Genomic DNA, 18,225 nt, shown 5'->3' on the forward strand with positions numbered 1-18,225 from the left:
CCCTTACTTACTTTACCTGAAAGGAAAGCACCATCAATGCTCACTTGAGACACGTAATCTTGAGCACCATAGAGGAATGATGTAGTTATCACTAAGTTGAAGTTTCAGTAGCTTGCTATTCACAGTCTGCTTTCAACGGTCTTTTTGAATCTGGACGACCCAACATTATACAGAACCACTTCAGAAATCCAGCTGTCACAAGCATTGGATTAATTCACAAATTCTAAAGAAAACCGCACTCACATATGAAGCACCAATTTAAATTTCAATTATTTTCAATGCACTGAAGATAAGAAAATAACATGAAGGTGTATATCATCAGCTGATCTTCAGCTTCAACTCCACATTCCTACTCATTTCCCATATCCTCAATTCGCTGAAATATCAAACATCTGCTAATCTCAGCCTTAAATATGTTCAACGATGGAGCTTTCAAAACCCCTTTAGGGTAGAGAATTCCAAATATTCAGAACCACTTGAATGAAGAAATTTCTGTTGATCAGTCCCATTGATCTGCCTGTTATTCTGAGACTATGTCCCCTTGTATAGATTGACAAGTCAAGAGAGGTATTATCTACTGCTAAGTCCCTTTAGAATCTTGTGTTTCAATTAGATCACTGCTCATGCTTCCAAACTCCAGGGAATACAGACTCAATTTGCTCAACCTTTTATCGTAAGGAAACAATCTGAGCACAGGAACCAATGTGAGGAGGTTGAAACATATAGATCAGTCTTTGCTCAACATTACACCTCCTTCTATTATTGGTTGCCCTGAAATGTCTCCTTTAATATGACTGCACCGTGTGTTCATTGTTACGTTATCTCGAAACTAAGTAGTGAGCTTTAGCAGGCTATTCACACATTTGAGAATGTAACAGACAAGATGAGCCTCATTTTCACTGAACATTTTAATATTTTCCAGCAGGGATCATTTGACAGAAATCAGGAGCACTTTTTGATTTGATTTCAACTGGTCTTTCCCCAAATGTTGAACCAACCTGTATCAATAATTCAGGACTGTTCAGATATCACATCTGGTGTGAATGGACAGCTTGATGCTTCTTTAAGTTAAATCTTAAAAATAGAAGATTCTAATAATTATAAGTATATAGAACAATTGCACAGAAATAAGCCATTTGGATCGACCATTTCATGCTAGTATTTGCTCTCCACTTGAGCCAGATATTTAACTTCATAAATTAATTGTCAGCTGTAAACAAATGTAGAAGCACAGAAATTAAAATATAAATTAATGCTGGGCCAATTCTTGCTCAGGTCGTAGTAGGTTACCCCATTTTTTGAGACGTTTAACCGTGTTCTTTCTTCAAGCTGGTAAAAATACCAAAGAAAGTGATCTACCAGGCAAAGAAGCCCATAGAATATATAAGTTTCTACAAGCCATCAGCTACAGAAATTCTCAGATTATGAACAAAGAATAAGCAGAAACAGAAAACAGTAATAACTGAAGGGTGAACACTATCTGTTTTGACTTTCAAGTTCATTCATATCTACCTTTTTTAACAAATGATTTCTGGGAAAATAAATTTCAACAGTACAGTGTGTCATAAATTTGCTCCTTATCAAGCACTGAGCCTCAACTCCACAGGAGTGTGACTGCATCTCATTTGACTAATGGAGCTTATCCCTCACATATCAGGATACTGAAGGTTGGCTCAGACATTTGAAAATCCTGAACATGGGCTCCTTGATGGCTCAATGAATTTATTCAGCAAGTAGCTAAGCCATCAGGAATGCCCGAGATCTGAACCCTGATCTGCACTGAGTAGCTGGATTCGGCTAGGTGCTGCATATGCCCCCACTGCAACAAGGTCAAGAAGGGAGAAATCAGCTAAGCTTCCATTGATATCATGTGAAAATACACATCAAATTACCATTCCTCCCTCACCACATTAGAATAACTGATTAAAACGTCTATCAAAGTTTATACATCAATAATGACCAACTGGTTCAGGTGTAAAATTGTAATTCAACGAGAGTCAATGGCTTTTGGAGAGAGCAGAGTGAAAAATAAGGAATAAAGACAGAGGGTCTTGGTAAAAAATAACTAAAAGTGTTTGTGCTTGCAGTATACAATCTTGCTTAAAAAGAGACATGTTACCTTACTTTCCCATTTCTTGGAAAAGTGAGGTATTTCTCATATAATAATTCAAATTTTAGACTGTCTTTCATTTTAATCACTATCTAGTTATGTCTCTTCAGGTTGTTCAGGAGACCATTCTCACTAAAATTTATTGGCTTAACCCATCTTTCATCATTCAAGACATGGGTTTGTACCATGAACACAGACGATACATGGGATAATGCTGTGAGACTGAGTTTTCCACAGACTTCTCTTATCCCCACATGATAGTGATTCCTGGCTAAATTTTAAGCAGTTCTGCCATAAGCCACTGTCTTTGAGCAGAATTACCACTCAGGTATGTTTTGCAAAAAACCGACAAGCACAGGCTGGCCCAATGACATCAGTGAGCTTTAACATGCACAGCAACACGATCAAGTATAGCCAAATCTTTGCGGTGCATCTGACGTCCAGCATTTCTAAGGCATAACAGAAATTAGATTAGATTACTTACAGTATGGAAACAGGCCCTTCGGCCCAACAAGTCCACACCGACCCGCCGAAGCGCAACCCACCCATACCCCTACATCTACCCCTTACCTAACACTACTGGCAATTTAGCATGGCCAATTCACCTAACCTGCACATCTTTGGACTGTGGGAGGAAACCGGAGCACCCGGAGGAAACCCACGCAGACACGGGGAGAATGTGCAAACTCCACACAGTCAGTCGCCTGAGGCGGGAATTGAACCCGGGTCTCTGGCGCTGTGAGGCAGCAGTGCTAACCACTGTGCCACCGTGCCGCCCACAAATGAGCAACGTCATATTCAAACAGTAGTGAGGGAAAATTGGAATGACTTTGCACATGTCCCCAGTAAGTACTTTTAACTAACAGCTTTTTATCTGATTTGTAACGTAACTATCTTGAGCAGATAAACCCAATGTCACTGTTGCCCTTTAAGTTTATTCCATGGGTACATTTATTTTTTGTGTGCTAAAATGCAACAATGTGCATAAAAGGAATAAGCCTTCCAGAAGTCACTATGTTGTCAGCAAATATTTCCAGCTGGCCTCTGCTGGTGAGAGATGAGGATAAATTGAGCAAGGATTGCTACTAGCGATCTCTGTCCAGACCTCAGTGCAGTGAATAGGTGAGGACAGGCTTAGCTGTGATGCCATTCGCAATCAAGTAGCTTCCTGACTCATCATTCTTTGGGCCATATAATAAGTGAGGCACCTGAGGGCAGAGGTGGCAAAACAGTGGAGAAACTTGGAAAACAAATGCAGTGTTTGAAAATATGACTGGCACCAAAACATTTTTTCAGAAAACAATGACTGAAATAAAAAAAACCACATCAGATGCATGCAACCAAACTGAGGAAAATGGGACAAACAGATTTTATTATTCATATTTTTGCACTGTTACACTGACATCCTATGTTGCTGGATGGCAGTATGGAAAAGACCAAATCCATGACCTTGGAGCATATGACATCACAGAAATCCATCTATTAGTTTACTACTGGTTCAACGCTATTGCATTACTGTCAAATTTTCAAATATGCTCTTTGAAAAGTTGTCCCAGGAGAAATGCCTGTTCACTTAGTGAAGATACAGGTCAGGCGTAAATAATCGGTCTAAATTTGTTAGTAGGATTTTGGCTCCAGCTGCTGTAGTCTTCCCGTAGGGATTAAAAGCTACGTGACTTGTGCGCGATGTCTGGTAAATATCAGTGTGTAACAGATGAGGGAAGGGCGGTAATGAACTCAGGGCAGAGCCTGCAGTGTTCTTTTCCAAATGCTTATCAGTGTAGAACGTTAGAAAGCATGCATCAGTAAAAAATGCACATAAGCCCAGAACCAGCAGAGAAAATCTGCACTTTCATCAATTCCTGTCTCTGAAAATGAATTGCGTAAGAGCAAGCACATTATAAATAAATGTTTTCAGTTGGAAATATACTGGTTCCTTGAACAGGACCAAATATTAATGTTTCTCATTTTCTCACATTTCCAATTATTCCAGACAAATTACTTCTACTGTACATTTCTCCTCTTTTGGCCAAGCCAGTGTGGGATATAGATTTGCCAAGCACCAATGATATCCTGTGAATGACTGGCAAACAAGTAGTGAGAGGATGTGGTATCTGGTCTTCCTTCCCTCAGTTTTTGCGTGACATCTCATTTAGTTGGCAAATTGAAAAGTGCAAGAATTCACCTGAAGGTGGGAGAGCCTATGATGAATGTTGAAAATAATGTAGGAGAGTTAAGCTAATGTAATATTTTAGTAAGCGCACCACCAAAAGTGATATTTGGTTTACAGGCTAGGAAATCCAAAGATTAATCCTTGGATTATATTTTGTTAATTAGGATGACAATAGAGGTTTTGTGAATGGTCTCACCTGTCCTGGGTTAAGAATGCAGATTTAAATCACCAGAATTGCCACTGGTGATTACGATGTAGTGATCCCTATATTAAAGTACACATTCTTGGAAATGAGGTAAGGTTAGTGTAAAACTTCAACGTCATGCAGTCATAGTTGAAAAGCCTAATGAGACTCACTCCCAAAATTCATACATTTGGAGCAAGCAGCAGAATGCTGCAATTACTTATGGAATTGGACCACAGTGTGAACTGAATCACTTAGCAAAGGAGGAGAGAAATATGGAAAAAGCGAAGAAATATCTAGGAAAGTTTTTGTTCACAAAACACATAAAGTGATATGGAACAAACGTGGCAGGTATCGTATGGGGCCTTGCTGGGTTTAAGTAAACTTCCACCTTTTAAACACATTAGAAGTGACTGTACTTCTATTGATTGCAAAGCACTATGGGACATGTCAAGATCATGAAAGATACTAAATAAATCCAGGACTTATATTAACACAGTGCAACACAATATACGTTATACAACCAAGACAACATTTTGCAGTCTTCTTGCTGTTCTATTAGTAGTCAGCAGGATGCCTTATACCTGCGCTCAAATCAGGATTGCAAGTACACAGGTTTAATTGTAACTAGTAACTTGGCATTAACAGACAATCTCTGCTGAAGCTGAAAAGCAGCTCTACAGATTACAGCGCGTAACAGGTTTCCAGTACATTAAAGTTATGTAAAAGACTAGTGGATCAGTGTAATGAGTATTAACAACAGGCACTGACGAGGGTCAGTGATTCTGATGGAACTTTATAGTAGTAGTAAAAGAAACAGAAAGGAAAGTAAATTAATTATAGAAAAAATAGTGTGCATGCCTACAAGTACTCAGTTTGAATAAAGTATCCCAAACAATGCAATAAAATAGTTTGACTGAAAATAGGTTCCTATCCAACAATGTTTGATATAACTCAAGTTCCTAATAAAGTGTTTTATTGACATGCTTTACAAGGCATTGTCACTGTGTACTGTAACAACAGACTGGATGGAGAGTATGAAAGCAGTCGGTGAAATATTGAACGCACATTTGCCATGGCAGATTAAAGAGCCAGCTGCCATGGGGGTTGAATTGTGTAAGCTGTTATAATGAAACAACAGCTGCATGTACAATCTTTTCAGTGGAACAATTTCTTTTTATTAAAAAGATCCACTTTGAAAGCTGGCAGCAGACTCTCACCCAGCACCAACAATGTGTATGACAAAAGAATAAACACCTGGGCTCAGACATTTCTTGAGAATATTAATCAAAAGCATGTAAAACACAGGCCTACTTTCTATTGGGTGCTCAATGGTCTTAAATGAAATTGATGCTAGTAAATGCAGAGAGGGAAGGGCAACACAGAGGTTATTAGTCACCACTTGTGATCCAATCTTGATATCAATATTAAAATTCACAGTGTACATCAATGATTTGAATAGAGGACATGGTGTTTATTTGTTCAGATAGCGTCTAAATTAGGAGGCTATTAAACAATTCTCGAGACAAGAAAACAATGTAAAAATGGATATTGATTATTGGTGGAATGGGCTAGACTGGCAGAAGGAGCTCAACGGCAATCAACAAATTTGGGAAGGCAGTAGCAGAGGGGTAATGTCACTGAACACGTTCTCCTAAGCCTCAGGTTATAGTCCTGGGGACATGTGTAGCCTCGCATGGAAGATAGCAACATTCAAATTCAATACAAATCAGGAACTAAGAGCTAACCGTTATAACTGTTGTTCAACTATCTAGTTCGCTAATGTCCTTGAGAGAAGGTAATCTGCCATCATTTAGCCTGCCTGACCCATTCATGTTTCCAGACCCACGGTGATGTGGTTGTCTCTTAAGTGCACTCTGAAGTGGCCTAATAATCTAATCAGGTCAAGGACAACAAAGGATGGGAACAAATGCTGGTCTTGCCAATGAAGCCCACATTTCTTACAATAACAAAGTTAAAAAGTCCGAGGTTCTACTGTTACGACACGGGGCAAACCCTCCTGCTTAATTCAAAACCAACCACACAGAAAAGATTTATCCTGTGCAGTAATCTGTAAAAATTAGTGTAGCCAAGAACTATTTTAAGAAATAAAATTGTTAAGTTTTACTTTAAGTATAACAGAGAATAATTAACTAACAACTATTTACAATTCCTTACTATAATCTATCTGTTACCTTCCCTTCTATAATACTGGTCCAATAAAACTCCAAATTAAGATTTACAAAATCAGACTTCTTATCTCAAAACCAGTTTTCGGTTCTTCTATTTGGATCTTCCTGTGTCTTCTTCTCAGGGATTCTGCTTCACAGGTTACTGATCCAAAAAGGTGCTTTTAAGAGAGCTATTTTTGAGGCAGTCTTTTACATGTTGGAGCTTGGCAGTTCTCCTCCCAACTGTTCCAATTTTGTCCTGGTATTATACCCCAGCATCAGATGGTGTCACTGGTTTTTAAGATTGTCAATATACTCTATTCAAACTTGGTTGTAAATTGGTATTTTTTCAGGGAATAATTTAAATTGATTGGCCTAATTCAAATCTGTTTTTTGCCATTTCCAGGCAACCAGCTACTCTAATGTGTCTTATTGAGAGCACTTGGTGTTGTCACTGCTAGCTTTTAACTCTCTTAAAAGGTATAGTTCACCCACATCTTCATAACACCTCCCCCCTTAAGAAAAAATGAATTATCATAATGAAAAGATGGCTTCATTTTTTTCTCTTTTTAAACAGATTACCATACCATACAGATAATTTTAATATACGTTCACCTTAATGTCTTCCCAAATACATACATATATATAAAAACATCAAATAAAGATAAATTACATCTAAATTCTATCAGTTAAATCCACAATAACGCATCTGCAAATACATTCTTCCGACCACAACATGTATGCTTTTTAAATTAAAAGTCTGTAACATAAGACTCCAATGAAATAGTCTCACATTCTTATTGTTAAAACGTTCGAAGAATGTAAACGGATTGTGGTCAATGTACACAACCATCTCCGACATACATATTAAAATGTTGTAAGGCCAGTACCAAACTCAGTAGTTCCTTTTCGATTGTGGAGCACTTCCTTGGTGGATGTTGACTTTCTTCGAAAAGTAACCAACTGGAATCCTCATCTTCCTGTAGGAGTACAGCTCCAACTTCAACGTCACTAGCCTCGCTGGTGACTTTAAAAGATTTTGAGAAGTTTGGCGTAGCTAAAACAGGTTTGGTGGTTAATATCAATTTCAAATGCCTTCTGACATAGTTCTGTCCACTGAAACTTTGTGTTCATTTTCAGCAAATTGGTTAACATTACACTGCTGAAGTTTGGAACAACTTCCGATAGAATCCGCTGAGTCCTAAGAATTGAAGCACCTCTTTCTTCGGGGTTGTTCGTAGAAATTCCTCGATGGTCTTCATCTTTGCATTCCGTGGGGTCAACCTTCCATGACCGATGTTATACCCCAAGAACGTCACCTCTGCTTTTGCGAATTACATTTTATTTAAGTTTATCATCAGTTTTGCTTCTTATAATCATTCAAAGAGCTCTGTCAACTGTACCACGTGATCTTTCCAGGACTTACTAATGATCACTACATCGTCCAAATAGACTGCAGAGTTTGTTAACCCAGCCACAAATCTGTTCATGAGTCTTTGGAATGTGACGGGTGCATTCTTTATTCCAAAGGCTTATCACTTTAAACTGATATAGCCCATTTAGGGTTACAAATGCAGAAATTTCTTTCACCAACTCTGATAAACGTTCTTGCCAGTAACCACACACTAAGTCCAACTTGGTGATGTAACTGTCTTGTCAAACTTTCTTGATACAGTCCTCCAATCTAGGAATTGAATAAAAGTCCAATTTTGTAACGGCATTCATCTTCCGATAAATCACGCAGAATCATTGTCCGGTTTGGGAACTAAGACGATCAGTGAACTCCACTCACTCTGGCTTGGTTTGATGATGTCCTCGTCGAGCATGGCCTCCTCTTCCTTCTTGACCTGTCTGGCTTTGAAAGGAGTAAGCCGATAGGGGTGTTGTTTTATTGGAGCAGCATTCCCTACGTCTACTTCATGTACAATAGCATTAGTCCTCCCCATCTGATTCTTACATATGTCCTTGTACTGCAGTGACAAATCTTTCAACTGCATTCTATGCTCCTGAGACAGATATGCTTACTAACCTAGCCCACTCCTCAAGGACTTCTTCATTTTTTAATCTATTTTGAAGTACCTCAAAATCCACATCATCTGGATTTGATTCCTTACTATGCGGGGCAGTAACTAACACCCACTTCTCCAGTTCTATCCCTCAAGTATAATACGGTTTCAACTTGTTCACATGATATGCTCAATACCTTTTTTTTTCTATCTGCCATCTTTACGAAATAGTTGACCTGACTCAACTTTTTCTCAATTTGATAGGGACTACTAAAGCTGGCTATGAAGGGATCTCCTATCACGGTAACAGTACTAACATGTTATCCCCTTGGGAAAACGTCAGAGTCGCAGAACTTTCATCTGCCACCTGCTTCATTCTATACTGTGCCCTTTAACTAAGTCACCTACTCAGTTTAATCTCTCCCTCACCCTTACTGATCGAGAAAGGTTTTTTACATGCTAGGGCTTGGCAGTTCTCCTCCCAACTGTTCATTTTTTCCCTGGTCTTATACAACAGAGCATCAGATTCTGTTACTGGCTTTTAAGATTGTCAATATATGCAGTTCAAATTTGATTGGAAACTGGTATTTTTGCAGGGAATAATTTAAACTGATTGGCCTAAGTTGAATCTGTTTTTTGTCATTTCCAGGCAACCAGCTACTCCAGTAGCTGGAGCACATGCTACATTGTGTCATATTGAGAACACGTGGTGCTAGCTTTTAACTCTCTTCAAAGGTATAGTTCACCCACATCTTCACAACAGTACATTTTAGTGAAATTTACAGCTTTACACTTTAAGGAAAAGCTCAGTGATGTGAAAAGAACAAAGGATTCAGGGATTGTGTATTCAAGAACATCAGCTCAAGCGGGTAAGGCCATTTAAATAATAAAAGATTCTTAGGTCGTACAGCAAAATGTATAGAGTGTTAAAATATTATGGGCTCCACCTTATTGTGAGAATGTTGGAAGCAATGGAGAAGATACAGAAAGGACCCTGGTTTGGGTAAATGCAAATACTAAAATAACTTTAAAAATTGAGGATGGCTTTGTTCAGAGACAGCAGATTATGGTATGGTTTGATGAAGTATTTGAAATTTGGAAGTGATGGGACAAAATCATATCATTTCTAGTGGTTAAGAGGCCTTGAGCAAAGATGATATTGAAACAAGATTAAAAGTTAAACGATATAGGATAAAGAGCAAAAGCTCTTGATGTGGCACATGACTGGGGAATGTGAAGAAGTTTCATATTATTGTTATTATTTGGAAATTTGGGTTCTAACGTGGACAGAATTATATGTTGCTTTAAGTTTTATTTGTATTTCTATCCTGTACGCGCTAAGAAGGGGAGACATAGTTTTAGTTTCATTTCAGACCACTGAAGGGTGGAAGAGAAAAAAAGTCATATGACACAGGGAGACACAGTCAGAAACAGGTTTCCTTTTAAAAAGAGACAACCATTCAAAAGGCTTTGCAGTGTGTTGGTTTCTGTCTGAGAGAACAGATCTACAACACCAAAGGTAAGGTTGGACAAGCTGTCTCCAAAGCATTTTGGGCTGAAAAAAAATTGAGTAGCTAAATGTCAATAAGAAAAAAATCGCCAGTAACAGAAGAGGCATTTAAAGAATCCATGTTAAGAAATAAGTGAGTTGTGTGAGCAGTTTATTAAAGAGTCCTGGAAAGAGACAATGACTAAAGAAATAGCATGGAGATAATGCAGAAGTTTCACAAAAATAAAGAAAGTACAGCCATACCCAGTAAACAAGGATCTTTAAAGTGGAAAGAATATGAACCTCTACTTAGGTTTGATTATTTGTAGGGTTGCTGTTAAGATTAAAAGAGTTAACCTTTATTTCTGATGATATTTAAAATAAGATCATTTTAAAAAGTTCTTGTACAGTGTAAAAGTGTTTGCATTTTTTTCTTTTGTTTCTTGTGCAATAAATTATTTTTGTTGAATGGTTAGATAGGTTTTTAGAACTACTGCTAGTGTGGAAGAGAAATAGTGTCATGGAATGATTGGACCAAACACCTTGTTTACACCTTGTAATTTCTGTGAATGTGCTCGGTTGAAGTGGAAGAATTAAGAAACAGATCGTCCCAGGATAAGGATAAGCGATGTCCGGGGGATGACACTGTGGCTCCAGTTGGAAGAATTATTTTCAGAACTATGTCATTATCAGAAATAAACTCATTATAATTCTGTACAGCAAAAAGGTGCACACAGATATACTCAAGTAGAAACGATAAGGAATGCACATCCTGGTATTGTCCTATTATGAAATAAGTAGATTGCATTGTTTTTAAATTCATTTTTAACAGATTTAAAAGGGAGAAATTTGAAGACCTCCTGTGGTAATTTGATGGTTTGGGTGGGGAATTTAATTAAGATGGACACCTTCCTGCCTTCACCCTTATTATATTTGGGGTGTCAATTGAAGCCTTCAACAGGTCAATTGCCTTGTCCCACTGCAGACAGCAAAACAAGTAAATCTTCGGATGCTGATTGATAACCATCCACCTACCCTTGATGCTTGTGTCTCCCCTACAGCCCTCCTCACGCCATCGCTCACTCGCTGTGGGTCTCCTCTCAATCCATGACCTTTGGGCAGTGTAGTATTGGCATCAACCACCATAATGGACTAGTGTCAGTTAGATGGGCCTCAGATTGGTTCCACAGGTCAGTGCAACATTGAGGGCTGAAGAGTCTGTACTGCGCTGTAATGTTCTATGTCCTGAGTGGCAGTGCTGATTACAGATGAGCCTCACTGTTGGTGGGTGAAACTTCCCCCTTCACAGTCTTTTATTCTGGGGGAAGGCTTAAGTGACACCTTCTGTAAATAAAAACATGGCATGGGCCAAAACCGGATCATCCAAATTAAGTCCTGCCATGTATGTGTCTGTTTGTGTGCAGATACTTAATTACAGTATCGTGGCCTATTCGTAGCTGAGAAAAGGCATAGATAAAGGGAAATCTACAACAGAAAAAAGGTACCCAGCCCTGTTTATCCATATCTATTGTGCATACAACATCAGAATAGTCTCTTGGTATAAAAATCCCTTGGTATTAGAACTTTATGACAGTACTAATTTGAATCAGGAACCCCTACTCATAAAATATATGGGATTAACCACTGAATACAAAAAGAAATTGTGGCAAAATATGCATTATTCGGTGTGCTTGTTTATTAGTTCAATTTTTTTCAAATTTCTTTATGACAGAAAAATATTACAAAACTGATCAAAAATAGAGAATCCAGAGAATAAAATTGCACCAAGCCACAGTAAATGATAGAGATACACAGCCAAAGAGGTCACTCTATGAAGCACAGGTTACTTCCTGTGTTTAGTGTTTTGTAAAGTTGCCAGAAAGGCACTATATAAAGGCAATATTTTGTGTTATATTGCACATTTACACTGACCTCCAAGTTAACATTTTTGCCTTGTTTCCTATGTCTAATGGTAGCCAAACCTATTTCTGAACTATTAGCTACAGGTTATGGAACAGATCCACCATCTTATCACTGTATGTTCATGAATAAACAAGGTGATGAAACCAGTGTCTGAAAGAAACAGATAAATAATATCAGAATTCAAGCATTGCTAATGGGCCAACCAGCAAATGCTGGATCTCAACTGGAAGGGGAAGATTGGCCTAAGTCGCATGAAGGACCAGTTCTTCAGGTAGGTAAGTTGATATGTTATTAAACAGGCACATGAGAAAGGCCCTAAGTTTGTGAACTGGTTTCATTATTATTGGCTTCAGCGTCTCCAAGATGGCAAGGCAAAAAAAAAGTCAAGTATCCTGCTCCTAGCCTCTGTCAAGTATTATGTGGGAGAACAGGATCCCTCCCCCACCACCACAAAGCTTTGCTTTTCCCTCCGTTAATCCATTTCTTTCTTTTAATTCTGGCCTCTAGCACTTGCACAATTTACATCCTCATCACTGGCAGCCTCAAGTTTAGCTGCCGAGGCTGGAAGCTCTGGAATTTTTATCCTTTCCTTCTCTCTCCTTTCATATGCAGCTTTAAATTTACCTTTTTGACTAAGCGTTTAAGCATATCATCAGAGGTAGCTTCGTATCAAATTCTGTTTGATAACACTCACAGGAAATTCTTGCGGAATTTTACAATGTTAAAAGAACTCAAGTAATTGATGCTGTTTCAGTATTGACAAACAGAGGCAACCCATTGTGATCCAGAGATCAGTATATCACAAACAATGAAGTGAATAAGAAAATGATGATCACATGAAATCAAGCTTGAGGTTTGCAAGGCTGAGGAATATAGGAATCCCACAGTTGGGAAATAACAATATATACCATATCAGGCACTTACATTATAAGGCATAGTTGAAAGGTCTTTAATACTTAGTTTGGATACTCAGTATTACCGGTCTTCCCCTGGACTGATTGCATCATAAAAATGTTAATTGAACTGTAATGCACAAAATATGTACACTGCAGGTTAACATACAGATGCAAAATTTGTTTAATAATGCTTGTGTTCTTAATAGTTGTGCCTGAGCAACCGGTCAGTGCAGAAGTGGCAAACATTTGTTCTGATTTCCCTTATTGCAAACGAGCAATGTGCAGCATTACAAAAACATCGATCATGAATTCAGTATAACACATTGAAGATTATGACAAGGTGATGGTTGTAGAATAGCAATAGGTTTCAACTTTTGATCTCTTGAAATCATGCATTGTTTAACAACAAGCTATTCTGTTTTATTGACAAAGACATTCCTCTATAGTGCTGTGTACTTGGTTTCCACTTCCAAATGCAGACGGTTCAATGGCTATGGTATAGTAACCTTGTTGTAGCAGTCTTATAGGTTAGTGTTGTAAATCACTTTCACAATGAGTGCTCAGAAGCAAAATCGACAAATTGCCAAATGTTGTTCTTGGGTGAACTGGCAGCAATTAGAACAGTGAGCAGAATTCCGAAAAGCCCAAGATCAAAATGTAAGCAATGCTGTTTCTATTCCGATCGGAGTTGCTGAAGGCATATTTACAATGGGAAGAACTCCATTGACAGTAGGTATGTAGCACTACTATCATAAAAGGTGTTCTCTAACATAAAAGATCTGACTCCTATGATCATTGTAGCATCAGAGTTTAACATTGTACTAGGTTCCTTGACTGTACAGTATTATTCCCAACAGCACCTACAGCTTGACAATGAAAGTGGTGAAATTCATAATAATTTTACTTTGCGGTGATATCAAACTCCTACTGTTTGTGTGCAGACTTGGGAAAATCACGTACCCTATGAGGTAGAGTAGTATAGTAAAGGTATTAATGAAAATGTCATCAAAATAGGTTGAACTAATAATTTGGAATTCAAATCTCACCATGGCAGTATTAGAATTGGAATTCAGTTTTAAAGTGGAAGTTGGACTGTCTCATAATGTACAAATGATATACATTAGGGAAGGAATCCTGATGCCCTTACTGATGTTGTTTGAACATGACTCCAGTTCCGTATCATAGTTGACTCAAACTGTCCTCTGTAATGGTTAAACTTCTGCAAAGAATAAAAACTACAGCAGTTTAAGAAGGTGGATTATCTTCATAGGCACTGGGAATGGGCAATGAACGCCAGACTTATCAAGGACAGCCCACAATCTCAAAACCAAATTAACAGATATGACAAGTGCAGATCTCTTTTCTCATGAGACTTCTCAACTGGGGCTGACTTTTACTCAGGCAAATGTGTGAGAGAGCCATACAAGAGTTTGCAGCTTTATGCTTCAAGCCTCCAGAACACTAACTTTAATAGAAGGATTCCTTGGGATGAGAAAAGCTAACAGCTTTCAAGCTGCACAGAATGACGATAAAGGCCACAGAGTAAAGTACCAGCCAACAGTGAAAATGAGAAGGGCTTATGCCCGAAACGTCGATTCTCCTGTTCCTTGGATGCTGTCTGACCTGCTGCGCTTTTCCAGCAACACATTTTCAACAGTGAAAATCTGACAATAGTCTCTAGTCTCTTTCATGATGCACTCGTGCTACAGGATTCCCTCTGTGGGTATTCCACAACTGGCTGCAGATCAAATGTAAAACTGTTGGGATTTGCTTAGCCCTGGAGACGTGCTAATGGACAGTCTTTCCAATTTAGTTTTGGTTTACTGCCAGTTATGCCTGTGAATCTCAAAAGAATTAATGCAGGTTGAGCAGAATAGAAGAGCACCTTCTGATAGGATAATACCAGAGAGTTAGCTTTTTTTAAAAACAAAATCATTTGTAGAAGGTGAGAGTTGCTGGCTGGGCTAGTGCTTATTGACCATTCTCAATTTCCCCTTGAACTTAGTGGCTTGCTAGGGCAATTTCACAGAGAATTTAAGAGTCAACCACATTGTTGTGGGTCAGCAGTCACTTGAAGACACGCCCAAGTAAGGATGATAGTTTCCCTTCCCTGAAGCAAAAGGATTTCAGTGCACCAGATGGATTTCAGCCCATCACAATGATTCTGCTAGCTTTTAATACAGATTTTTATTGAACTAAAGTTTCACCATCTGTTCTGGTAGGATTTAAACCTAAGTTGCCAGAGCATTAGAATGGACTTATGAGCTACTATTCCAGTGACATTGCCATTTTCCTTGGAACAATGCATCCTTACACAAAAACACCAAGATAGCATCAGCCACTCTTACAGTCCTGCTAGAAAGGATGGTTTGATATTTAAGTTGCACATTGGAAATCTCAGAAATGGAACAAACGTTTAAACATCTTTCACTTCCTACTAACTACATTATCACAATATCTCTTTCCAGATTGAAAGCTCTAACAAATATCACTGCTCTGTTAACGCACCATTATGTAACAGAGTGAAACAAAAGGGAGTCGGGCACCTTTCAATCTGCATTTGAAATTATTTCATAGATATAAGATCTCTTTTAGTCTTTCCCTTTGGAGGAGTCCATGTTCATTTGAAATTGGAGACAGCCTAAATTGAGCAACGTGTACTCTAGCCAGAATGGGCAGTCTATCACATTGTATACAACATCATATCCTTTTTCCAGTGTAAAAGGTTAGTCCTCAACTTTTTGGATCCATTTTACACCATTCCTCTATCTTTGTCCATATGGTATGCAGGAGTCAGTTGAATCAAGAGGGCTTCTGGTGGATCTGCCCCCGGCTGTAGGTAAACGTAAAGTTGCGATTTGAGTACAGAATGGGTAACATCCCTACAAACGACTCCTTCTACTGCTTCCCCTCTCATAATCTCTACTGCTCTCATGGTGACCCCGACACAAGGTGAAAAAAAAAAACCATTGTGCCCACTTATTCACCCAAATCTGGCTAAGACCAGTGGCACTCCAGAACAGGCTCAGTTTTGCAAATGCAACAGAATGAAATAACTATTGAATACATGAAGCAATTATGATTTCTGGGTCACTTGTCCAGGCTTCCCTAACTGGAGAAGGGATGGGCAGACTCCATACACTGATTCAGACAAAATACAGACTGCTACTCAGTTGATTTGGAATGATGCTTAGACCTTGATTCTAACACTAAATTCACCTACAATCCAGCTTGATAAAGCAGTATGCTGTCAGCCTACTTTGAGCTCATACCCTGCTAATCCAAATCCTGTATCCCACCAGACTCAATAATTGACTCTATGAGGCTGCTACTGGGGTAAAGGAACTGGCTTTAGAAGCTGACTCATGGATATGCTTCTTAGATCAAAACCCTTTTCTCTACATTTCTGGAATGAAAAGGGAGAGTGGGTACAATGATTGTAGCACTGGACTGCCAACCCTGAGATCACCAAATCAAATCCCACCAAGTTGTACCATGGAATTTGATGAATTGTTGGTTAGCAGGAGAAATAAAAATCATGGAAGCTGGAGGGTTGTTGTGGGGATCCAGCAACGCTTTTCCAGGAAGGGCATTTGTTAGCCCTACTCAACCTGGCAAAAACCAAAACCCAGTCACAAATTCTGTGACTCCAAATGTTCTCTGAAATGGACCATCCAAAGCGACCAGTAAAGCGCAACAAACATAGGCTTGCAAGCATCTCCCAGATCCAAAAAATAAATTTTAATAAGTATTTTCTTGTATTTATTCTGATATAATTCAGAACAAGAAATAATTAAAGACTACAGAATCTAGTATCAATATTTTGCATGGTTTCACTTCTTTAACTTTTGCCCAAATTGGAAATATGCTGAGAATAGAATTTCTTCATAAAACTGCCAGCACTGCACTGAATTATGTGAAGTCCTGGGCTAAATCTTAAATTTCCTGCACAATTTCCTGTCAAAATACAAGCATACTGAAAAAATTCCAGAGGCAATCATAACAATGAAAGGACCAATTAGAGAACACATCGCTTCTTGCTTAAATCATTATGCTACAGAACAAAATGTCCCTGTATCCAGAAGGGTAGATGGAAGCTGATAGCAATGTTGGCCAGAACTCTGATCCTCTGTGCACAGCTGATGCTTTTTATATGACAGCAATAATATTTAGTTCAGCTACTGTCGTCAGTCCTAGCCCTGAAGGTGCTCAAGATGTTAATGAACACCTCGGGGATGACAATATGCATGATTTCAGAGCAGAATATGTCTGATCTTCTCATCAAGCATACGCCTTCAGCACCCTCATGGAAGTCATTCTGAGACAGACATTGTTCCAACAGCAAGGCTTCTGAAGTTGACAGAACTTTGATGCCTCAGTGTTCCAACGTCACGTCAGCCGATCTCTTGTACACCTGCTTTGGCTGATTGCATTTTTTTTCAGCTGTCCCAAAGCCTGTGACTAAATTAATTCTCAAGATTTCAAAAGTAAATCCTGCAAGTTATTCATTTTTTTGTGAAACATTTGAATGCCTAACTTGCAAGGTAACATTTACCCTGTTTTCTGTTGATAAGAACTTGTTTGTGAAACCCCAGAAGTACAGAGTTAACAGAACAAAATTGAAGTTGTTTGTAATGAAAGCAATATATGTGATCATTCTAAGAAAGAGCGTAAATGATAAGTGGATTCAGCGTTCCAAACATAATTTTCATTATTTTAAGTAAAAGATATCTTAAGGAACTACATGATGCACCTGCTTTCCTAAGGGTACCAGGATTCTATATTAAGCTCATAATAGTTCACAAAAAATCCTATGAGAGCTCAATTGGTAATAGAAGAGATTAATTTATCTATTTGTACATAGAATGCTCTGAAAACCATAAGGGTATATTATTTACTTTACAGCGGCTGCATCTCTGACTTCAAGATTTCTGCTGGAAGCAACTCTGCAAAGTAAACAAAGCAACAAAGTGCCAATTGTGTCATGAAGACTCCCCTTGGGATAAAGCTTCGCTCTTGCTGCCTGCATTGAGCAGCCAACACAAATAAAGGCTGCCGAGTCCAGTTTGCCAAGTTTGGTCTGGCTGCCCACAGGTCCCACCGGCACATGCAAGTAATGTGGTTTGACCATTATTGGAGTGAACCAGCCAGTGGTATTGGAAAAGATCCCTGTCATGCTGACAACAATACACAAAGTTGGACAGACTGGCAGAAGATTCGACTTATACACATAGCTATATTCATGGTTTCAGAACAACAGAGCATGCACAAAT

The 18,225-nt window shown here is 38.6% G+C and overlaps 1 protein-coding gene across 22 annotated transcripts in view; it reads right to left on the reverse strand.

Moving 5' to 3' along the window:
• The window catches only part of raraa (retinoic acid receptor, alpha a), a 580,457-nt gene that overhangs the window by 77,488 nt on the left and 484,744 nt on the right, over positions 1–18,225 (reverse strand). Inside the window, exon 1 of one of the 22 annotated variants that reach the window (XM_043674907.1) lies at positions 17–49. The exons of the other annotated variants lie outside the window; for them this stretch is intronic. Within the exon in view, the coding sequence (XP_043530842.1) occupies positions 17–34 (18 nt within the window). The 5' untranslated portion in view covers positions 35–49. Of the gene's footprint in view, positions 1–16; positions 50–18,225 lie in introns of those variants that run through there. 22 annotated transcript variants of the gene reach the window in all.

Source organism: Chiloscyllium plagiosum, chromosome 33 (assembly GCF_004010195.1).
Source record: "Chiloscyllium plagiosum isolate BGI_BamShark_2017 chromosome 33, ASM401019v2, whole genome shotgun sequence".
Classification (NCBI taxonomy): domain Eukaryota; kingdom Metazoa; phylum Chordata; class Chondrichthyes; order Orectolobiformes; family Hemiscylliidae; genus Chiloscyllium; species Chiloscyllium plagiosum.